Source organism: Ambystoma mexicanum, chromosome 7p, assembly GCF_040938575.1.
Source record: "Ambystoma mexicanum isolate Mex_15411 chromosome 7p, UKY_AmexF1_1, whole genome shotgun sequence".
NCBI classification, from domain to species: Eukaryota; Metazoa; Chordata; class Amphibia; order Caudata; family Ambystomatidae; genus Ambystoma; species Ambystoma mexicanum.
The window spans coordinates 864,293,343-864,311,685 of record NC_090939.1 but is presented as its reverse complement, the minus strand read 5'-3'; the positions used below and the strand labels follow the sequence as shown (position 1 = coordinate 864,311,685).

Below are 18,343 nucleotides of genomic sequence, written 5' to 3'. Positions count from 1 at the left end.
GCTACAAAATGCAGTCGTGACCTTCTAGTTCTCACGATTACTACCGCTCAGAGAGTCAGCAAGAAAATTATGGAGACAGTGTTGGAGCAAGAGCAAGCCTTCTTATCAAATCCTCTCATCTCCGAAGCCAAACAAAAACTTGAACAAGTTGAGAAATCTTTCCAAGAATTTAAAAACATCACCATAGAAAAAAAGATCAACAAACTAAAAAAAGATATCTCAATGTTCAAAAAAGAGATTGTATACCCTTATTTGACTGAGGATTTTAACTTCCAAACGTTCTGGAAACAATCTAGCATCCAGAATGTGGGGTCGTACAGAAGACGTGGGGTCACCTTCTCTGATACATCTTCCAGTTCCTCTAGTAATGAAGATTCTACTAATTCGAACCTGGGGAACCACCCTTTTCGAGGAAGGGGCGGTCACAGAGGCCGCAGGCACTTCCAACAGGGCAGAGGCCCCCACAGGCAACCTTATCCGCAGGCTTTAAACGCCCCTCCACAAGGCCAGGGGCATCGCGATTTCCAAACCCGCAACCGGTCGTACCGGTGGTGAAAGAGGCCCTTCCTATTTTTAATTTGTCTTCTCGAATTATTTCTGAACCTGAGCTGGCAATCCTAAAACGCGGCCTTTCTTTCGTTCCGACACAGACCCCGAGCGCTATGCACCTTACTAATGAAGTCCAACAATTCCTCCGTAAGATTAGGCTAAGAGCCTTTTTTTCTGACAAAGAAAACACTTCTGAGCTTAATAAGTCAGGTCTGGTCAGACCTTCTTTTTTCACTCCTACTACAGCGGAACTTCCGGCTGAAGTCCTTGTCTTTGAAAAGATTGTGCTCAAGGAACTTGCCAAATGTCTCGAGAATCCCAGAAATAGCATGAGGCCCAATCTTCAACTAGCTGAATTTCACGCCATTGAATCTCTCTCACAAGATCCATCCATTGTGATAAAGAGTGCTGACAAAGGCGGAGGTATAGTTGTTTGGGATTCGGGGTCATACGATCAAGAGGTCTTTCGACTTCTTAACATTCCAGGTCATTACCGTAAAATGATTGCCGATCCTACTGCTTTGATCAAAAAGAAGATTTCTAGCCTTTCTGAAAAAGCACTTGAAGAGGGAATATTGTCTAAAAAAGAATTTGAGTTTATTAATTTCTCAGAGGAAAGAACTCCCCTTTTTTATATCATCCCTAAGATTCATAAAAACACATCTAACCCGCCTGGTCGTCCAATAGTCTCGGGTTGCGGCTCTATTTTAGAGCCGTTATCCAAATATATAGACGTGTTCATTAAACCTTTGGCAATGGCGACTCCTACATTTCTGTTAGATTCTAGGGACGTTATTAATTTGGTGGAAGGCCTTCCATTTGATGCCTCCAAACAGATCTTGGTGGCCCTAGATATAGAGGCTCTCTATACCAATATTCCCCAAGATAAGGCTATTCAGTGCTTACAAATTATGTTGGATCGCCGACCATCTGCACATACGGTTCCCACTAATTTTTTGACCACATGTGTGGAATTGGTTCTTTGCAACAGTTTCTTCAAGTTCAAGGATGAGTTTTTCACACAAACTAAAGGCACGTCAATGGGCTGTGCGTTTGCCCCCAACTTGGCTATTATTTTTATGGCCTTGTTTGAAGAGAATTTTGTTCTTAATGATGGTAATCCCTATATCACTAACATCAAGTTATACCGTCGGTATATTGACGACATCTTATTGCTACGGGAGGGTGATATTGCCACACTTGAACTTTTTGTGCAGTGGCTCAATCAAGTAGATATTAACATCAAATTTACCCTGGAATACTCTACCTCCCGTATCGCGTTCCTAGATCTATCTATTTACAGCGAAGATGGGTTCCTGCAGACTGAGCTCTATAGAAAACCCACAGAAAGGAACATGACACTACAGTTTGAAAGCCAACACCCTAAAAGTCTTTTACGTAATCTCCCTTATGGGATGTTTTTACGGTTACGCCGCAATTGTTCCAACCTTATACAATTTAATACCCATGCGGACGTATTACAGACTAGATTGCTAGATCGCGGATACCCGCGTAAACTTATCAAACATTCAAGAAAAAGAGCGCGATATACCAATCGGGATGCCCTTCTAAGACCTAAAAACAAAACTGTGGACAAAGAACAGTTGGTTTGTGTGTCCACTTTTTGCCAACACAGTGAGACAATTAAAGCTATTGTTTTGAAAAATTGGAGGATCCTGAATTCCACAGATCTTCAGTTAGAGAAACCTTTATTTGCTTTTAAAAAAAGCAAAAATTTAGGGCAGAAACTAACCCGGGCCTCTAGACTTCCTGTACGCATTAACCAGGTCAGAGATACTAACCTGAATCAGGTTAAAGGCCACTATCCATGCACTTCATGCGCAGCTTGTAAATTTTCTAAAAAAATTACAGACTTTTCTTATAATGGTAGATCTTGGGCACTACGTACATTTACTACGTGCAAAAGTAAGAATGTTATTTATGCTATCCAGTGCCCGTGTCAGCTCTTGTACGTAGGAAAAACTTCTAGGGAAGTCCATCTACGTATCAATGAGCACCGGTCTAAAATTAGAACACGCAACCTTTCGGCTCCACTAGTGATTCATTGCGTAGAAATGGGACACAACCCAGACTCCTTAATTTGGTTTTGTTTGGAAAAATGTTTTGCCAATAACACAATACAACTGGCTAATAAATTGTCCTACAAGGAACAAATGTGGATGTTTAATTTAAAAACACTCCACAAAGGCCTGAACACATTGGAGTCGTGGGACTTCAATAGTCGTTAGCAAGTTTGTTCTGCATTTCTCTATTTGCCCTCTATGGCTATTACGATTGTTTAGCTATTTAGTCTAATTGACACAATTTAACATCATTTATATTAGATTATCGTCTTTTAGCCAAAGCTTTCTTACCATCTTTCTTGCCTATCTCTGGTCTATAAACACTCTTTTTGTTATTGCATAGTAGCTCTAGAATTGCTTAGAGATATGGTGCTTGTTACATAGTTCTGTAATATTTAGAACCAACTAGTAAACTATTGGATTGTACACCACGCCTATATTGGACTACAACTCCCAGAATTCATTTGGTGTGGTGACGGCAGCCCAAAATTTATTTACGCTGTTTTTAGTCTGATATATATTTATTTTTAGTGTTTACTTATTATTATTTTTTCTATCAACAGCGGCGCCTTTCATTATTATTCTTTTCTAATTTGGGCTGCATTATTTGCGCTTTGTTTTGCTTGTGGAATGTCTTTACTGGCAGCACTTGCTGACATGCGCAGTCAGTCTTTAGCTTTGCCTTTAAAAAAGGCTTCTGTGTACTATTGGCTGCAGCCAGTCACTCCTTGCAGGTCCCTACACGCATGCGTAGCGTTTCGAATTTGCAATTAGTTTTAAACTAAGAGATTACCATCTGGTCTCTCTTTTTGCTGGACAATTTCATTATACAGCAACCGTCTTGCAGGTAAGCGTGTGGCCAGCCTTCCTGCAATGTTAATAGCTTTTCAGCTACAGCCCTCTGCACAATTAACTTTGCAGCGCCGCCCTTTAGACTGCTGTTTGTTGTCCTTTGAGCTCGCTATCACATTTTAATCGTACGAGCCGTTCTAATTGATTTATTTGGCACTTCGTGTGTTTATATTTAAACATAGCATCGTTTATCTTAGACTGCTGCCATTTGCCTTTAAGTCTACCTTCTTATTTCAATTGTGCTCGTAGCGCCATCTGATTTATTGGGCTTTTCGTGCCTTTATATTTATATTTAAACACCTTTTGGATTCCTTAGAACGGCGTGGTTGTCCGTCGGCTGCCTCCCATTCTATTGGTGATCTTTAGATGCATTTCATGCAGTGCCCTTGTACTCTGGTAAGCCGTGGGTCACTGCTTGCCATTTAACATTGTAATGGAGCTCTTGTGCCATTTTTGCAGTGATTTGCAGACGGCGTTGAAGGCTAAGGCTAAGTGGCGCTGCCTCTTCATTTTTCAAATACATGTATTGCTGGATCATCTTAAACTGCATGGGGCGCCCTTCAGGTGAGATATTAGTACTTTTGCCTCAGTTATAGACACTCCACTTTGAATTTAGGTTTTTCATTTACCTGACCTAGTGCATTCTGGTCTTGTTTCTTGTTTCAGGTTATGTTTTAGTCCTGAATTGTTTCGTGTGACTGGCCACACTACACTGCATAGATTGTTGCAGTAGTAAGGTTTTCATCAGGTTAGTCCACTATTAGTCCTTTTTAGACACAGATATTGCCAGTGATATCTAGATATATATTATTATATATACACATTCTTGTTGTCGATTCACCATGGTCCTGAAGGTTCCCTCTCATCTTGCACGGGTCTCTTTTGGGAGTCACTTACCCTTTTGCTCTGGTTTACACAGCTGTTGTAGTGGGGGCCGTATATGCTTATTTTCACTATGGTATACACGGTTCCTAAATTGTTTTTAAGAATTCAGGCTGCTAGCTAACAGTCCTGTTTCTCCTTTTTAATTGTATGTTATAGGCAGTCGGCAAAGACTTTTTCATGTAGTAGCTTATAGTCGCTTTTGCGTACTTGTTTTGCAGAATGGTAACATCCACCTCCTGAGGAAGACGTTCAGTTAACCACTACTACACGTCGAAACCGGTCGAGAGAAAAATTCTACAGGGATGTGATCTTTGCATCTGCTTTTTCTATCCACCCTGACAATAGATTGTTTGTGAATTATTTCTATTGTTTGCAAACACCGCAATAATGTGTGTTATTATGGGGACTAGTTATGAATTCCTCTTCCCCATTGGTTTTTAGCATGTTTTTTGGTGTTTTGTAGTACTTTGGATGTATGCCACGGTATGATGAGTTGTGTGTGTATGAATGAACTTGGTATGTTGAGTATGAGTGATGTAGTTTTAGCCGATTTTCGGCATATTGTTGCTGCTGTTTTGTTATGTTAAAATGATTAGTGTACAATAACTTTGTGTGATTTATTCACCAGTTTTCAATTTTTGTATCATCTTTAATAAATTTGGATACATTTTTTCTAAATATACTTTGCTCTGGACATATCTTTTCTGTTTCTTGATGTTATTATAATACTCTGGTCCGGAGGCTAGAGTTACCCTGCTCTTTTCAGTGTTTGCATGTCTGCAAATGAGTCTGCAGAAGCCTCTTAGCCAATCAGGGGGTAGCAGAACATTTGCAGATATCGTACACGGCCGCTGAGTGGTCAATTAAACATGTGAAGTGCGTCAAAACCTTTGAAACGGATGCTATGTTGGATTTGAGAACTGCGCATGTAGTCCACGAACATCATGGTAAAACATTCCAAACACAATATTACACGTGTCAACCAAATGAAACAACCTTTGAGCAGGTGAGGGGCTAATGAGGATGGGATGGGTTTTATCCAGAAAAAGCCAAAATCAGGTGTTTTTTCTTCTCAGATGTCCACAAACATCTCAGATGCTCAGGAACATTGCTGTGATGTTAGAGAACTTGACAAATGTTCGAGGACATCCATTCATATGTGTGCAATACAGATTTGGTAAAGGGCAGACAGTAGGCAACTTATAACTTTTGCACTATTCAACGAAACTGCACAAAATGTTGCAATTAAAATATAAATCCAAGTATACATCTTTTTGCAAAGTTTGGTGCCTTTTTGCAAAGAGGGGGCAAAATTAGAGCGGGGTTGCAAACATTTTAGATGGCTTATAATATTTAGACAAATCCACACAAATGTTTTCAAAAAGATTATGGACCCAACTTTGAATGTTTGTGCAAAGTTTGAAGGGATTTTGACAAGGGGGGGGGGGAATTGTAGGGGAGTCCCAAAATGTTCAATGTTGGGATAGGCTTGAATGGTAAAAAGATTCTGCTTGCGGTTACAGCCCTAAGGGATGGACTTATTTGCAGCAAACTTGTGTGAGGAGCATTGGCAAGGACCTGAAAACAAGCTTTTGCAAATCTGTGCTGTGTTTTATTATTTGAAAAGTGTCAAAATGTAGGTACAAATAAAATTGTAATTTAACTTTGGTGCCTGAGGCATAGCCTTTGGCAGTGGCCAGAGGCCAGATTGCAGAGCGGTCGTTAAGGTGGGCCTGGGGGCTATAGCCCCAGGTATTTTGGTTGTAGCCCCGGATTGAAGCTCAGGGGCTACAACCAAAAGGCTAGCTAGCCACATGTCCTGACATTCCTGACATTAGCATAGCCCCAGATCTTTTCCAGACCTGGCAACACACCTACCAGATTGTCTGGGCCATCTGGCCCTGCCCATGGCCACCAGGGCTCGACTATGGGGTTAAAGTGGGCATGGCCACCAGGGAAAGGCTATGTAGTTAAAGTGGTCAGGGGGGCTGGGCCCCTGCAAGGACAGCTTCTTTAAATAGTGATGAACTTTGGTTTCTGAGGCATAGCCTGTGGTCATGGGCAATCTGGCCACTGCTCATGGCTGCCAGGATCCAGATTTGGGGTTAAAGTGGGCATGGGCACTAGGGACTGGCTATGTGGTTAAAATGGGCAGTGGAACCTACCTCCAGCAAGGGCAGTTGCAAAATATAGTGATATAACTTTGGTGCCTGAGGCATAGGCTGTGGGGAACTGGCAATGGGGTTGAAGTAGGCATGGCCACCGGGTTTGTGGTAAAATGTTGTTCGAAATTGGGATGGGCTTGAATGGGAAAAAATAATTCTGCTCACAGCTATAGCCCGAAGTGCCGGACATATTTGCAGCAAACTTGTGCAGTGAGCTTTGGCAAGAACCCAAAAGCATGCTTTTATAAATCTGGCCTGTGTTTTATTTTTTGAAAAGTGTCAAAAACGTAGGTACAAAAAATAGTGACATAACTTTGGTGCAAGGGCAGTGGGCCTGCCCCGGGGCAAAGCCAAATGTCTGCTCTGATTTGCTTATTGGAGTCTGTGGAATGCCCCATGGATTGTGGACACTGTCCATGGCTTCAAGCCTTGAACACTGACTATTGGTCACATTATGGGGGTATAGTAGACACCGGACCAGGGTGCTGGCTAGTTGCAGCAGATAACAAGGGTGGTTTGGTGGAGCCAGGGTCATCGTTGTGCCTCATGACCTAGGCATTTCAACCATGACTTGCATCCCCAGCACGCGATGCTGAAAACGACAGACATCAGGATGCGCTGCAACAAATATGTTTGTTAATGGAGGTTTACAGTCCTTTCATATATGTTAAAAGGCTAATTATAAATAACATATATATACAGTGCTGTAACATCATAAAACATGTTCATTTATAAAAACCAGTGAAATTCAGTGGAAAAACTTTGTTAAAGTGATGTTATGGTTAAGTTGCCCTAATAAAAACCTATGAAGTTCATTCAAAAAAACGGTGTTACGGTTGCAAGGTAAAATAAAAAAAAAGAAATGAGCCCATTATGGTAAACTATTCAGCCATAACTCGTGCCACTGGCATGTTCTGCTAAGACTAACACCCAGGGCATCAAAGATGGCATCACAAACGGCATCATGGATGACATCACATATGACAGCAATCATGGAAAAAGGATTCTATTTGGGGTGTTGCAAGCAGCATATGAAGGGTGATTGTGATGCCTCTCACGCATACACATCTGAGGCACATACAGGTAAACTCTAGTAAGGCGGAAACAAATACAATGACCAGAAAATGACACTAAGGTTAGAGTTCATTATCATGTCCAAAGGTTGTATTGTCTGTCTGGGCCGCCTTATTATTCCTTGTATGTGCACCATGAGCTCAGGCCAAACCCTAAGGAAGGTACCTTAAGAAGATATCACAAGGTGAGGGTCTACATATACAGCACCTTTAGAGTATGTGTGTCATGTTTTCAATGCAGCGTGACTAGATGAAGTCCACTGCTTAAATATCTTACTGTCACTGCACAAAAACAACCGCTCATCAGTGATGTCATCGAGGATGCCATTTGTGATGTTAGTTTTGATGTCCTGGGTGTTAATCTTAGCATTTCATGGTAGGGGCATGAGTTATGATCGTATAGCTTACCAAATCTGGAGAATTTCTTTGGTTTTTCAATTTACGTTGCCACCATAATGCCCCTTTAACAATGTTTTTTAATGAATTTCATAGGTTTTTATTAGTGCGCCTTAACCATAACACCCTTTTAATAATATATATATATATGTATATATATATATATATATATATATATATATATATATATATATATATATATAAATAAACAAACAGGATACTGCACACATATATATATATAGATTGAAACAATAAAAAGACTATTCTGCACACTTGAATTAATTGTATCGGTCCAAATAATGTTGTGTATGTGAGACCTTGATATATATATACAATTAATTACAAGACCGATACAATTAATTCAAGTGTGCATAGAATAGTCTTTTTATTGTTTCAATCAATTTTGGTGTGCATACAATCAATCTGGCTCCTACAATCAATTAAAGTTTGCGTACAATAGCCTGTCTGATGTTACAATGTATTCAGGTGGTCATAGAATGTATCTAGCTGTGACAATCAATTCAGGTGTGCATTCAAGTACTCTGCCTGTTTTAAGCAACTCTGTGAATAAAATGAATCTACCTGCTACAATCAGAGTAGGCCATCATGTACACAAAGTGCTGGTAGACAAGTATTAGAGTTGGCTATGCGTTTAGATGTTAACCAGTGTTGACAACGAGAGAAGCCACCTTATAGACACAACCTTACAATATTTTGGTAGGGTGATCAAGGAAAGTGTGTATCCTTAACTGGGTAAAGGAGGTGTGGCAGATAGAGACAGAGAGCCCCATTACGAGGTCGGCAGTAACCCGCCGTTGCTACCAGTGGGTTGCTGCCATCCTCGAATCAAGGAATCTGCTGCCTGACTTCCAGGCAGCCCCGGCAGGCACAGTTGTAGTACGATGGTCCGGCACCCGTGTTTCCAGACTGCCACACTCGTAACGAGGCCTAGAGACTGGAACACAGTCGCTGCACACCGTGATGTTAGCAGGCTGCTGCACCTCTGCGCATCCAGTGCTACCACAGTTTGAGTGAAATTAGGCCACTTTTACTGCTGCTTAGGTATTCCTCAGCAACACAATTGCATCATGATATTTAGAATGTTTTTAGTGTACTGTTTGTCCGTGGGCAACAGAGACAAAGTTAAAAGGTTGCCTCTGTTGCCTCGAATCAAGGAATACGCTGCCTGACTTCAGCCCCGGCAGGCACACTTGTAGTGTGACAGTCTGGCACCCTTGTTTCCAGACTGCCACACTCGTAACGAGGCCCAGAGACTGGAACACAGTCGCTGCACACCGTGCTGTTAGCAGGCCTGCGCATCCAGTGGTACCACAGTTTGAGTGAAATCAGGCCCCTTTTACTGCTTCTTAGGTATTCCTCGGCAACATATTTGCATCATGATATTTAGAATGTTTTTTAGTGTACTGTTTTTCCGTAGGCACCAGAGACAAAATTAAAAGGTTGCCTCTGTAAACAACAAATTTCCCTTGCACTTAATCCTAATATTTTACAGTGTGTGAACCACTTATCAATACACCTTTCCATTGCATCACATATTTTCAATTTTTTGGTAATGTATACAGAGTAAACCTGCAAATGACTCACTTGAGGGCTCTGAGGAGGGATGAGAACGAATAGGTGCAAAATAAGGTCAGCAGTGTAAATTAAAGGGTAAGGGTACTTAAAGGTTTCATTTGCATGCAGATGTAAATCTGCATCCTGAAACCCACCCTAAAGTGCCGGGTATGGGTAGAAGTGCCAACATAATATGGGCTGATAATGAATCCACCTGAGCTGACTTAGATGTGAATTGCCCAGCTCTTAGGATTCTTAAACAAAACATTTCATCTTAATTGTATGGTGCAAATATCAGAATGTTGATGCTGAAGGTAATTGAAATAACTACTAGAGTGCTGCAAACTCGACAGAGGCTTAGTCATGGGGTCAGACCGAGGTCTGGTCCCACAACGTTATGAATTATACAAAGGTTTCTAAAAAAAATAACATTCAGAAGGCTTTGCTCAAGCATTCACTTTTTATTTCAATGACAAACTACAAGTAAAGCAAATTGCAAAAAATAAATTACAATTATTTACAGAAAAATACTGACCTCCTGGAACAATACTGATTTTGGTGTTATTATTGAGTCTGGTTCAGAAGTACAGTGTAAAGTTGGTAGTTTAAGCACTGGCACATAAGGTGCTTAATGCTTCAATTCAGTGTACAGCAAAACAAAAGAGGAATTCATATAAACCTCTGGCATAGCCGTGGACTGAAGCTCCTTTGAATATGCACCTGCCTGGGTGAAAAGCTAGAGTTCAAAATATGGCCCATTATCTGTTTCTATTGACCGTCTTACCTCATCACATTTTCTGTTGGCCATTTCCTCTCACTTTTTTCAAAATAGAAACATCCTCCATTTTGATTTGGGCAGAATGTCAGCAATCACAAACAATTTCTTAATAAATTGTTACTTGTGTTTGCATTTTTCATCCATATCTTGAGTGAAGATACAATTCCCCTTTAACAAATGATCAGGCAACCCTGTGTCACATGAAGATATTTATTTTAATTGTATTTTATTTTGCATTTGTAAGGCACTTATACATCAAGTAAATTGTGTTTCAAAGCACCCACAGGGCAACGGGAGGGAACATGGGAATGAAAGGCAAATATAACAATGAAAGAGAGAGGCCGGTCCTACTAGGCCTTGTGAGCATTCAGAATGTGCAAGTGCAGGGAGAGGGAGAAGGGATGAGGGAGGGGGCAAGGGCTCATAGTAACCAAGGAGGGAAGTGCTACAGAGTAAGTGACTGGCAGCTGTTAAGTGTCTGGCAGAGATCACTTGGTAAGAATGATCAACTTTTGATAAATAAGTGCAGACCTGTGATAACATAGGCAAGTGGACACCCAAAGGTAAGTGCTGGGAATGGGCGGAGGCTGAAGGCGATTGGGGGTGGTAGGCAAGGACCCAGATGGATACATGGGGGCCCTGGTCATCAATCTCAACGACTATGGGGATTTAGCAAAGGAGGGAGAGGGGGAAGGAGGAGGTGAAAAGAAAAGTCTTGCGAAGCTTCCAGAATTTGAGGAGATCTGGTTCAAGACGAAGAGGAAGGGGGAGGCTGTTCCAAAGGAGAGAGCCAGCCGAGGAAAGAGATCAGCCACCAGCTCGCTGTTTCGCACAGCGCTTGACACATAGAGTTGGTGCTGGAAGAGCTTAAAGATCTGGAGGGAGAGTGTTTGGTGATAGCCAGTTGTAGATAGCATGCTCCCCGGCCCCAGACAGCATTACGGATGATGTAGAGGGATTTGATTTTGACCCTTGCAGCAACCAAGGAGTCATTGGAGAGATGTAAGGGCTGGAGAGATGCGGTCCCTGGGCTTGAGGCCAAAGATAAGGCCAAAGCTATGCAATTGTGTGGATGGTAGCATGATTTTAAAGGTAATCTTTGGTCAGGTTGGAACCACAGCTGATAATGTGTGTTCTTAATTTTCACATGTTACTCTATTTCAGTACGATGATTACAACTTGGGTTGCTCTATTTTATGTATTTTTGTTACTTAATAAATGGCAACCGTTCTGTATGTTCGTGCCAGGGGGCTCCAAGTTTGGTCCGGAAGCACCAAATTCGCTGCATGTTTTCTGGATATCCACACAAAATGTATGATGAATACAGTGAACTCAAATGGGAGTTATTTGCGTAGCCAGTGGTTATGCTTAACACCTGATATGGTAGTAGCTCTTGAGGATCGGGCTAGGAGACTCCTCTTTTATATTAACAAAGTGTAAGTTACTGCAAGGCTGAAAGTGATATAAACCATACGTGGTTGTGGCTTTCAATGTATATTGGACTTGAAGACCTGCCAAACAAATTTGTGATGAATATAACGACTACTAGAAAAAAGGCTACGCTTGTTGACCCACCGATTAGTCCATTCCAGTCGGGCTTTTAGAAGGAGAAACATATATGGAAATAATCTACAGTGTAATTCATAATAGTAAGAATTTTCATACGGAATTATTGTGAATACCCAGAAAAAAACTGGGCTGGACTTTGCAATATGGCGGGTTGGCAAAACCATGCGCTTACTGAAGAGAGGGAGCGTGTTCTGTAGTCTGGCGAGGCTTTCATCAGAAAGTACAATAGAAGACATGAGTTTTAATTCTCACTTCTGTGACCTCGCTTACACGTGTGATCATGATCTTACCTTTTTCTTTCTCTTTACTTGCACATGGCATGTTCAAAGAATCAGAGTCAATCTCTTTGTGAAGAGTCAAGCAGTCTTGACATTTGTCTTGGAAAATTGAATTCCGCTTTAGTGGAAAACATAGGCGGGCATTTTTTTTTTTGCATGACCAGGGACACAATAACACAGTCCGACCAAACGGTACGCACAAAAAACAAAACAAGCAATAACAGGTTTGTGGAGAAGAACTCAAGGAGACAATTGGTATATGGTGAACTGTAGGACAAATACCTGACCAACTACAGGTTGTCACCCAGTCTGAACAGCTTCTATGAAAGTTTGCTGGGTTTTTTTGTTGCCAATGGCCTTTTCATCCATTTTGTTTTGACACTTTTTAAAATATACAAACGGCAGGGGGAGACCCTCCAGACCCCTTTGATCCTCCCACCCCATTCTATAGACATTACTCAAACTTACCATCTGCAATCTGCAAGTTAGTGGTAAAAAAAAAGTGGACAAAAGTTCGGCCAAAATTAATTTTAACAAATTGCCATTTGGCAAAAGAGGGGAATACCTGTGAACAAGAGAATCTCCACCGAAAGTTCTACTTCCAATTACAATCATTATTTAATCGACATCCAATTTCTCCCAAGCTTTCTAGCCCCGCCCACATAAAGAACTCCACTGCTGGGCAATGTTACACTTTGCCAGGCGTTCCTGCACTGGCATTGACACTGATTGACCTGTGCAAAAACAACATTTGTACTAATTGCCAAGTGCCAAAAAGTTATATTACAACAGTTGATCAGTGCAAATGTTGGTGACAAAACTGCGCAGCACTGGTGCACTTTTTGTGAGCTGGCCCTCTTTCTGCACCTGCACGACTTACTACATGTGAAAAGGGGTTTGGTTGCAGGAAACCTTTTATAACATTGTGAGACAGATGTTAATAAACACACCGTATAATACATTTTCCATCTCTTCACTGATTTTTGGATTAGTTATTTGGGACGGTTTGCATTGTTTACCATCTTTACTGCTCAACGCCTAACTCATTGGTCGGGCATTGTTGGTTGATTCAAGGTTTTAACAGAAACCCACAGACTGAGTGTAGCTAAGTACACCAGATCTGTCGCACCAACCAACCTTCACTACTACTTTTGTACTGGTTATGTAGAGTCTGTTTTCTATTTCAACTTTTTCATCACCAGAACAATTGAGGCCAGCCACATGATCTTTTATATTCAGATATGTTGACTTCTACTGTGGAACTTTGCAATTTTTGTTAAGATCCTGGTGAGTTCCATTCAAAGACATACCTATTACATGAAAGGCCAAGTAGACATAGGCATGTGGAGTTGGGAAATCATTTTCCTATTGTTTTTGAATTCTCCTGGTCACCCACCAATGTTTTGAAATGCCATAATATTTAGCTACAGCAGTGTAGTCTTGCTCGCTGTCTGTGAAATATCATACTTTTACCTCCCGCAATTGGCGCGAGAACTATTGTTAAAAAACACTTTCCTGCCTTTTTAAAAGCGGTTTGTTTCTTGAAGGTAGCCCGTCCCCGTTACCACTTGAGCCAGTCATTGACCGACTTGACCTGGAAGAGAAATAACTTCCACTTCTGATTTCCGCACCATCAAAGGACGTAGTGCGGCCCAATACTTGCATGAATTTCTTCCTGAACTCCTTGGAGGCAAAATAGTAAATGAAAGGGTCCAGGCAGCTACTGAAGCAACTGATGGTGAGCGAGAGTTTGTAAAAGTGGTAATAACTCTTGTGGTAAAAGAGTCGACTGACCATGTGGATGAGAAGGATGAAGTTATTGGGAGCGAAGCACGTCACAAACACCAGGAGGACTAAGACAGCAAGTTTAATTGACCGTCTTTTCTGGCCATTGCCATATATGGCAGATGTCTTCACCAGCTCCCGAATGATACCAATGTAGCAAGCCACTGTCACGATGAATGGAATGAGGAACAGGAAGACAAATAGTGTGATGAGGAAAGCGGCCCAGGATTCTACGTTCGGTAGCATGTCCCATTTTAGAACATCAAAACAGGTTACAATGTTGAGACTTTTCACCTCGAAGGTGAGATCGGTGCTCTCCATTGGATACAGCACAATTAGCAAGACAACCCAAATACCCAAGCAGGTGGCAATCGCATATCTCTTTTTGCTCCACTTGGGTGCAGCCATGGGAAACACAACACCGATGTAGCGCTCAATGCTGATGCAAGTTATGGTGAGGATGGACGAATACAAGTTGGTGTAGAACAAGACGGTCACCAAATTGCAGAGATTCTTTCCGAAGGTCCAGTTGTTTTTGCGAACATGGTAGACAATCTGGAAGGGGAGCACACAGGCCAAAGTAAGGTCTGTAATGCTGAGGTTGATCAGGAAAATGACAGAGGGTGTCTTGGGTTTGGTCCGGCAGCAAAGTAGCCAAAGGGAGAATAGATTGCCTGGGAAGCTAATTATAGCCACAAAAGAGTACACCCATGGCAATATGGTAGTAATGGCTCCATTCTGAAGCATTGCCAATGTTTCATTGTCAAGATTCTTGACGGTTGATGCATTTATACTCATTGTGGTTGGCTAATCAAGACGCTGATAACTTTCAATTTGGATCTAAAAAACAAAAAGAAACAAAAATGTGAAATCTTAGGAAAAACAATTCAAAAATTACTCTTATTGGTTTTCCACCAGGCGCAATTCCCACCCATGCCAGGTTCATTTTCACAGTTTCATTGAATGTTGCTGATTTTAAAAATGCAATCAAATCAAACTATCTAATATTTATGATATGATATCTTATTTGTATCGCGCACGTACACAAGTGTTTCAGAGCACGACAAGGCAAGGGAGGGGAACAAGGGAGAACAAAACAACGATTTTACTAGGCCCAGTGACATTGAGAACGCGCAAGTACATGGGGAAGGGAAAGGGGGCAAAAGTGCATGGAAGGGGGAGAGTGGAAAGTGCAGAGCAGAGGAGAACAGATAAATAATAATAAAATAAAAATAAATAAATAGAGGCAATAAACAGTGGAAGTGCAGCCAGCAGGTGGCAAGTGCTGTGTTTACGGCAGCAGACTGGGTAAGTCTGATCAGTGCAGAAAAAGAAGAAAATGGGGGGCGGTGGGGGACTGTGTTGGTACAGATATAGTCACCAGTGCAAGGGGTGGCCAGAAGGCAGTGCAGGAGGGTGGCATGGTGAGCAGGTACCTTGGCCCAGGGGACAGAGGGTGAACAGGTGCACAGTGCAAAGAGAGCAGATCAGCAGGGGAGAGGGGGAGCAAAGGCAGAAGGAAAGACGAAGGCGCTTCCGAACCGGAGATGGTTCTCCTCAAGTTTTAGAGTGGCAAGGAGGCTATTGCATAGGGATGCCCCTGCCGAAGACAGAGATCAACCCCCAGTTTGTTTCTTTGAGAAATGACTGACCCTGAGGGAGTTAGAGGTAGAGGAGTGAAGAGATTGTGAGGGGAGGTATTTGCGGAGGGATAGCTGAAGGTATTTTGGACCCAGGCCCCAGAAAGCCTTGTGGACAATGCAGAGGGTTTTGAATTTGATCCTTGCATCCACTGGTAGCCAATGGAGAGATTTCAGAGCTGGAGAGATAAGATCCCAGGGCTTGAGGCCAAGGACAAGTCTTGCAGTCCTGTTCTGGATTAGTTGCAGAGGACAGAGAGTAGAGGCAGGTAGATTTAGAAAGAGGCTGCTACAATAGTCCAACCTAGAGAGAACCAGAGCTTGGGAGACAGTGAGCTTCTGGGGGAAGGAGAGGAAATGCAGAGTGCCTCTCAGGAGGTGCAGTAGGAAGTTTGACTTTTTAGAGACCTCAGAGATGTGGGGAGAGAAGAAAAGTGTGGAGTCAAAGATGACCCCGAGGTTCTTAGCCCCGCAGGTGCGGGTAGGAGGAGGGCCAGGGGAGGCCGGCCAGAGAGTGAGGGCAATGGATGGTGAAGGTGTGCCTATGAGGAGGATCTCCGTCTTGGTGGCATTTAGGCAAATATCATTGGCGGCACACCAATCTTGAATGGCAGTTAGGCAATCAGAGATGAGAGAGGGAGAGGAGGTGGCCGAGGGCAGCCTGAAAATGAGTTGGGTGTTGTCAGCGTTGCACTGGAAATTTGCGCAGAAACGGGCAATGCAGTGGGCGAGAGTTGCCAGGTATTGGCTGAAAAGCCAGGGTGAGAGGTTAGACCTCTGGGGAACAACACAGGTAGAGAGGAAGATAGATGATAGGAAGGACCCAAGTTGGACCTGGGAGGGTCGATCAGAGATGAAAGAGGTCAGCCAGGCCAGAGCCTGATCAGTGATACCCAGGTTATCACGGAGATGGTTGAGCAGGATGGTATGGTTGACCGTGTCAAAGGCAGAAGAGAGATAGAGTAAGATGAGGACAGAGGGAATGTTAAGAGTCAAGATTGGAGAGCAGATCTTCACGGATGTTCAGCAGAGCAGTTTCCATACTTCTGGCAGCTCTGAAGCCAGACTGGTGGTCATGGAGACAACCAAAAGAATCAGAACGAAGGTTAAAGTGAGAGATGGCCAGCTTTTCCAGGAGTTTGCCCAGAAAGGGAGAAATAGAAATTGGGGGATAGTTAGCCGGACAAGAAGTATCAGCTTAGGGTTTCTTGAGAAGAGGATGCACAAGGGAGTGCTTCAGAGGGGAGGGGCAGGATCCTGAGGCAAAGGAGTGGTTGCAAAAATCGGCAAGGGCCAGAGCGAGGTTGTCAATGTGGTCCTTGATGGTTTTATTTGTTTTTTTTTTACTTTTTTTTTTAATTCAGCGTGGCAGCATTACACAGGCGAACAACGTCAGGCAAGTACAAAATGAATACAGCTATACACAATATAGGCATACAAAGGTTGTTTCACATATAATCATGACCATTGGGTATTTTTGTAACATGGGCAGAGTGTAAGAGAGCTATGATGAGGGTGGGGACCCGAGCTGGGCGGGAGAAGCAGTTGGGGAGGATGCATCCGGTGTCGCGTACAGGTCAGACATATAAGATCGGAATCTGAGTCAAATATTCCTAGGCCTAGAGTGAGTGGGCTGTAGGTGAGACCAAGCTTCCTCAGAGTCAGATGCCCATGTGACCGCTCTTAGCCATTGGACATGGGTGCGAGGTGTGGGGCGAAGCCAGCAAAGTAGTATAGATCGTACAGCGAGAAGCATGCAGAGGCCAGCCAGTTTTTTGGAGTTCCGGGAAAGGCCTGGGAGGTCGTGGAAGAGTCAGCCCGCTGGGGAGGGATTGATGGGGTGGTCGAGCATGGCAGATACTGTCGAGCATACTGCATCCCAGAACTGTGAAAGATGGGGACAGGACCAAATCATGTGAATGTAATCAGCAGCATCCTGACCGCATCTAGGGCAGCTAGAGGGGTGATCACTGGACATGCGGTGTAATCTGTTCGGGGTGTAGTGGAACCTGTGCAGTACTTTAAACTGAATCAGCTTGAAACGGGAGTTGAAAGACACCCGGTGTATGCGTTCACACATATGTGCCCAGCGTTCATCCGACATCTCAGCACCGAGATCAGCCTCCCATGCCCGCTTCAGTTTAGTAAATTTCGGAATAGATCGGGATTGCAGCATAGTGTATAGTCTAGATATTTTACCTCTAGTGGGTGAGGGGGAGGTCAGTTCCTCGATGGCAGGGTCGTCTGGTGGTAGTGCCGGGAACATCTTGTAGTTACGTTTAAGGGTACTGCGGAGGGACGAGTATTGAAGCCATGCACACTGGCCTCTCCTTAAGGACAACGGGAGGTCAGGCCATTCAACGAATGTACCCTGATCAAACACGTCACGTAATAGCTCGTATCCTGCTTCAGCCCAGCGTCGGACCATGGATGGTGGCACCCGTGGGACCCCCGGAGGAAAGTTCCAGAGTGGGAGGTTGCCATGAAAGGTGTAAGCAGTACCGGACAGCCTCCATGTTTTCGCCAGTGCCAAGGATGTACAGGCAACCGGGCTCTGTGAGTCCAGCGCCAGGGGGGCGGGTTGTAACACCAGGGAGCGTATGTCACGGTCGCTGACCGCCAGTTTCTCGAGTCTAACATGCGGGGGGGGGGCGTTGTGTTAAACCAGTAGGATGCATATTGGATTTGGGATACCAACCAGTATTTAAGGAAAT

General features: G+C 43.1%; 1 protein-coding gene and 1 long non-coding RNA gene across 2 annotated transcripts in view; one reads left to right on the top strand and one right to left on the bottom strand.

The window, feature by feature from the left end:
- Positions 1-2,479: 2,479 nt before the first annotated feature.
- On the top strand, positions 2,480-5,052 carry LOC138526387 (uncharacterized). Its single transcript, XR_011283568.1, has 4 exons — positions 2,480-3,480; positions 3,945-4,049; positions 4,152-4,233; positions 4,589-5,052. It is a non-coding gene; the product is annotated as an uncharacterized lncRNA (long non-coding RNA).
- Positions 5,053-10,026: 4,974 nt separating this feature from the next.
- Positions 10,027-18,343, bottom strand: part of LOC138526386 (P2Y purinoceptor 8-like) — a 474,410-nt gene continuing 466,093 nt past the window's right edge. Inside the window, exon 5 of the mRNA XM_069637063.1 lies at positions 10,027-14,829. Coding sequence (XP_069493164.1) covers positions 13,705-14,787 — 1,083 coding nt within the window. The 5' untranslated portion in view covers positions 14,788-14,829 and the 3' untranslated portion in view covers positions 10,027-13,704. The remainder of the gene's footprint in view (positions 14,830-18,343) is intronic.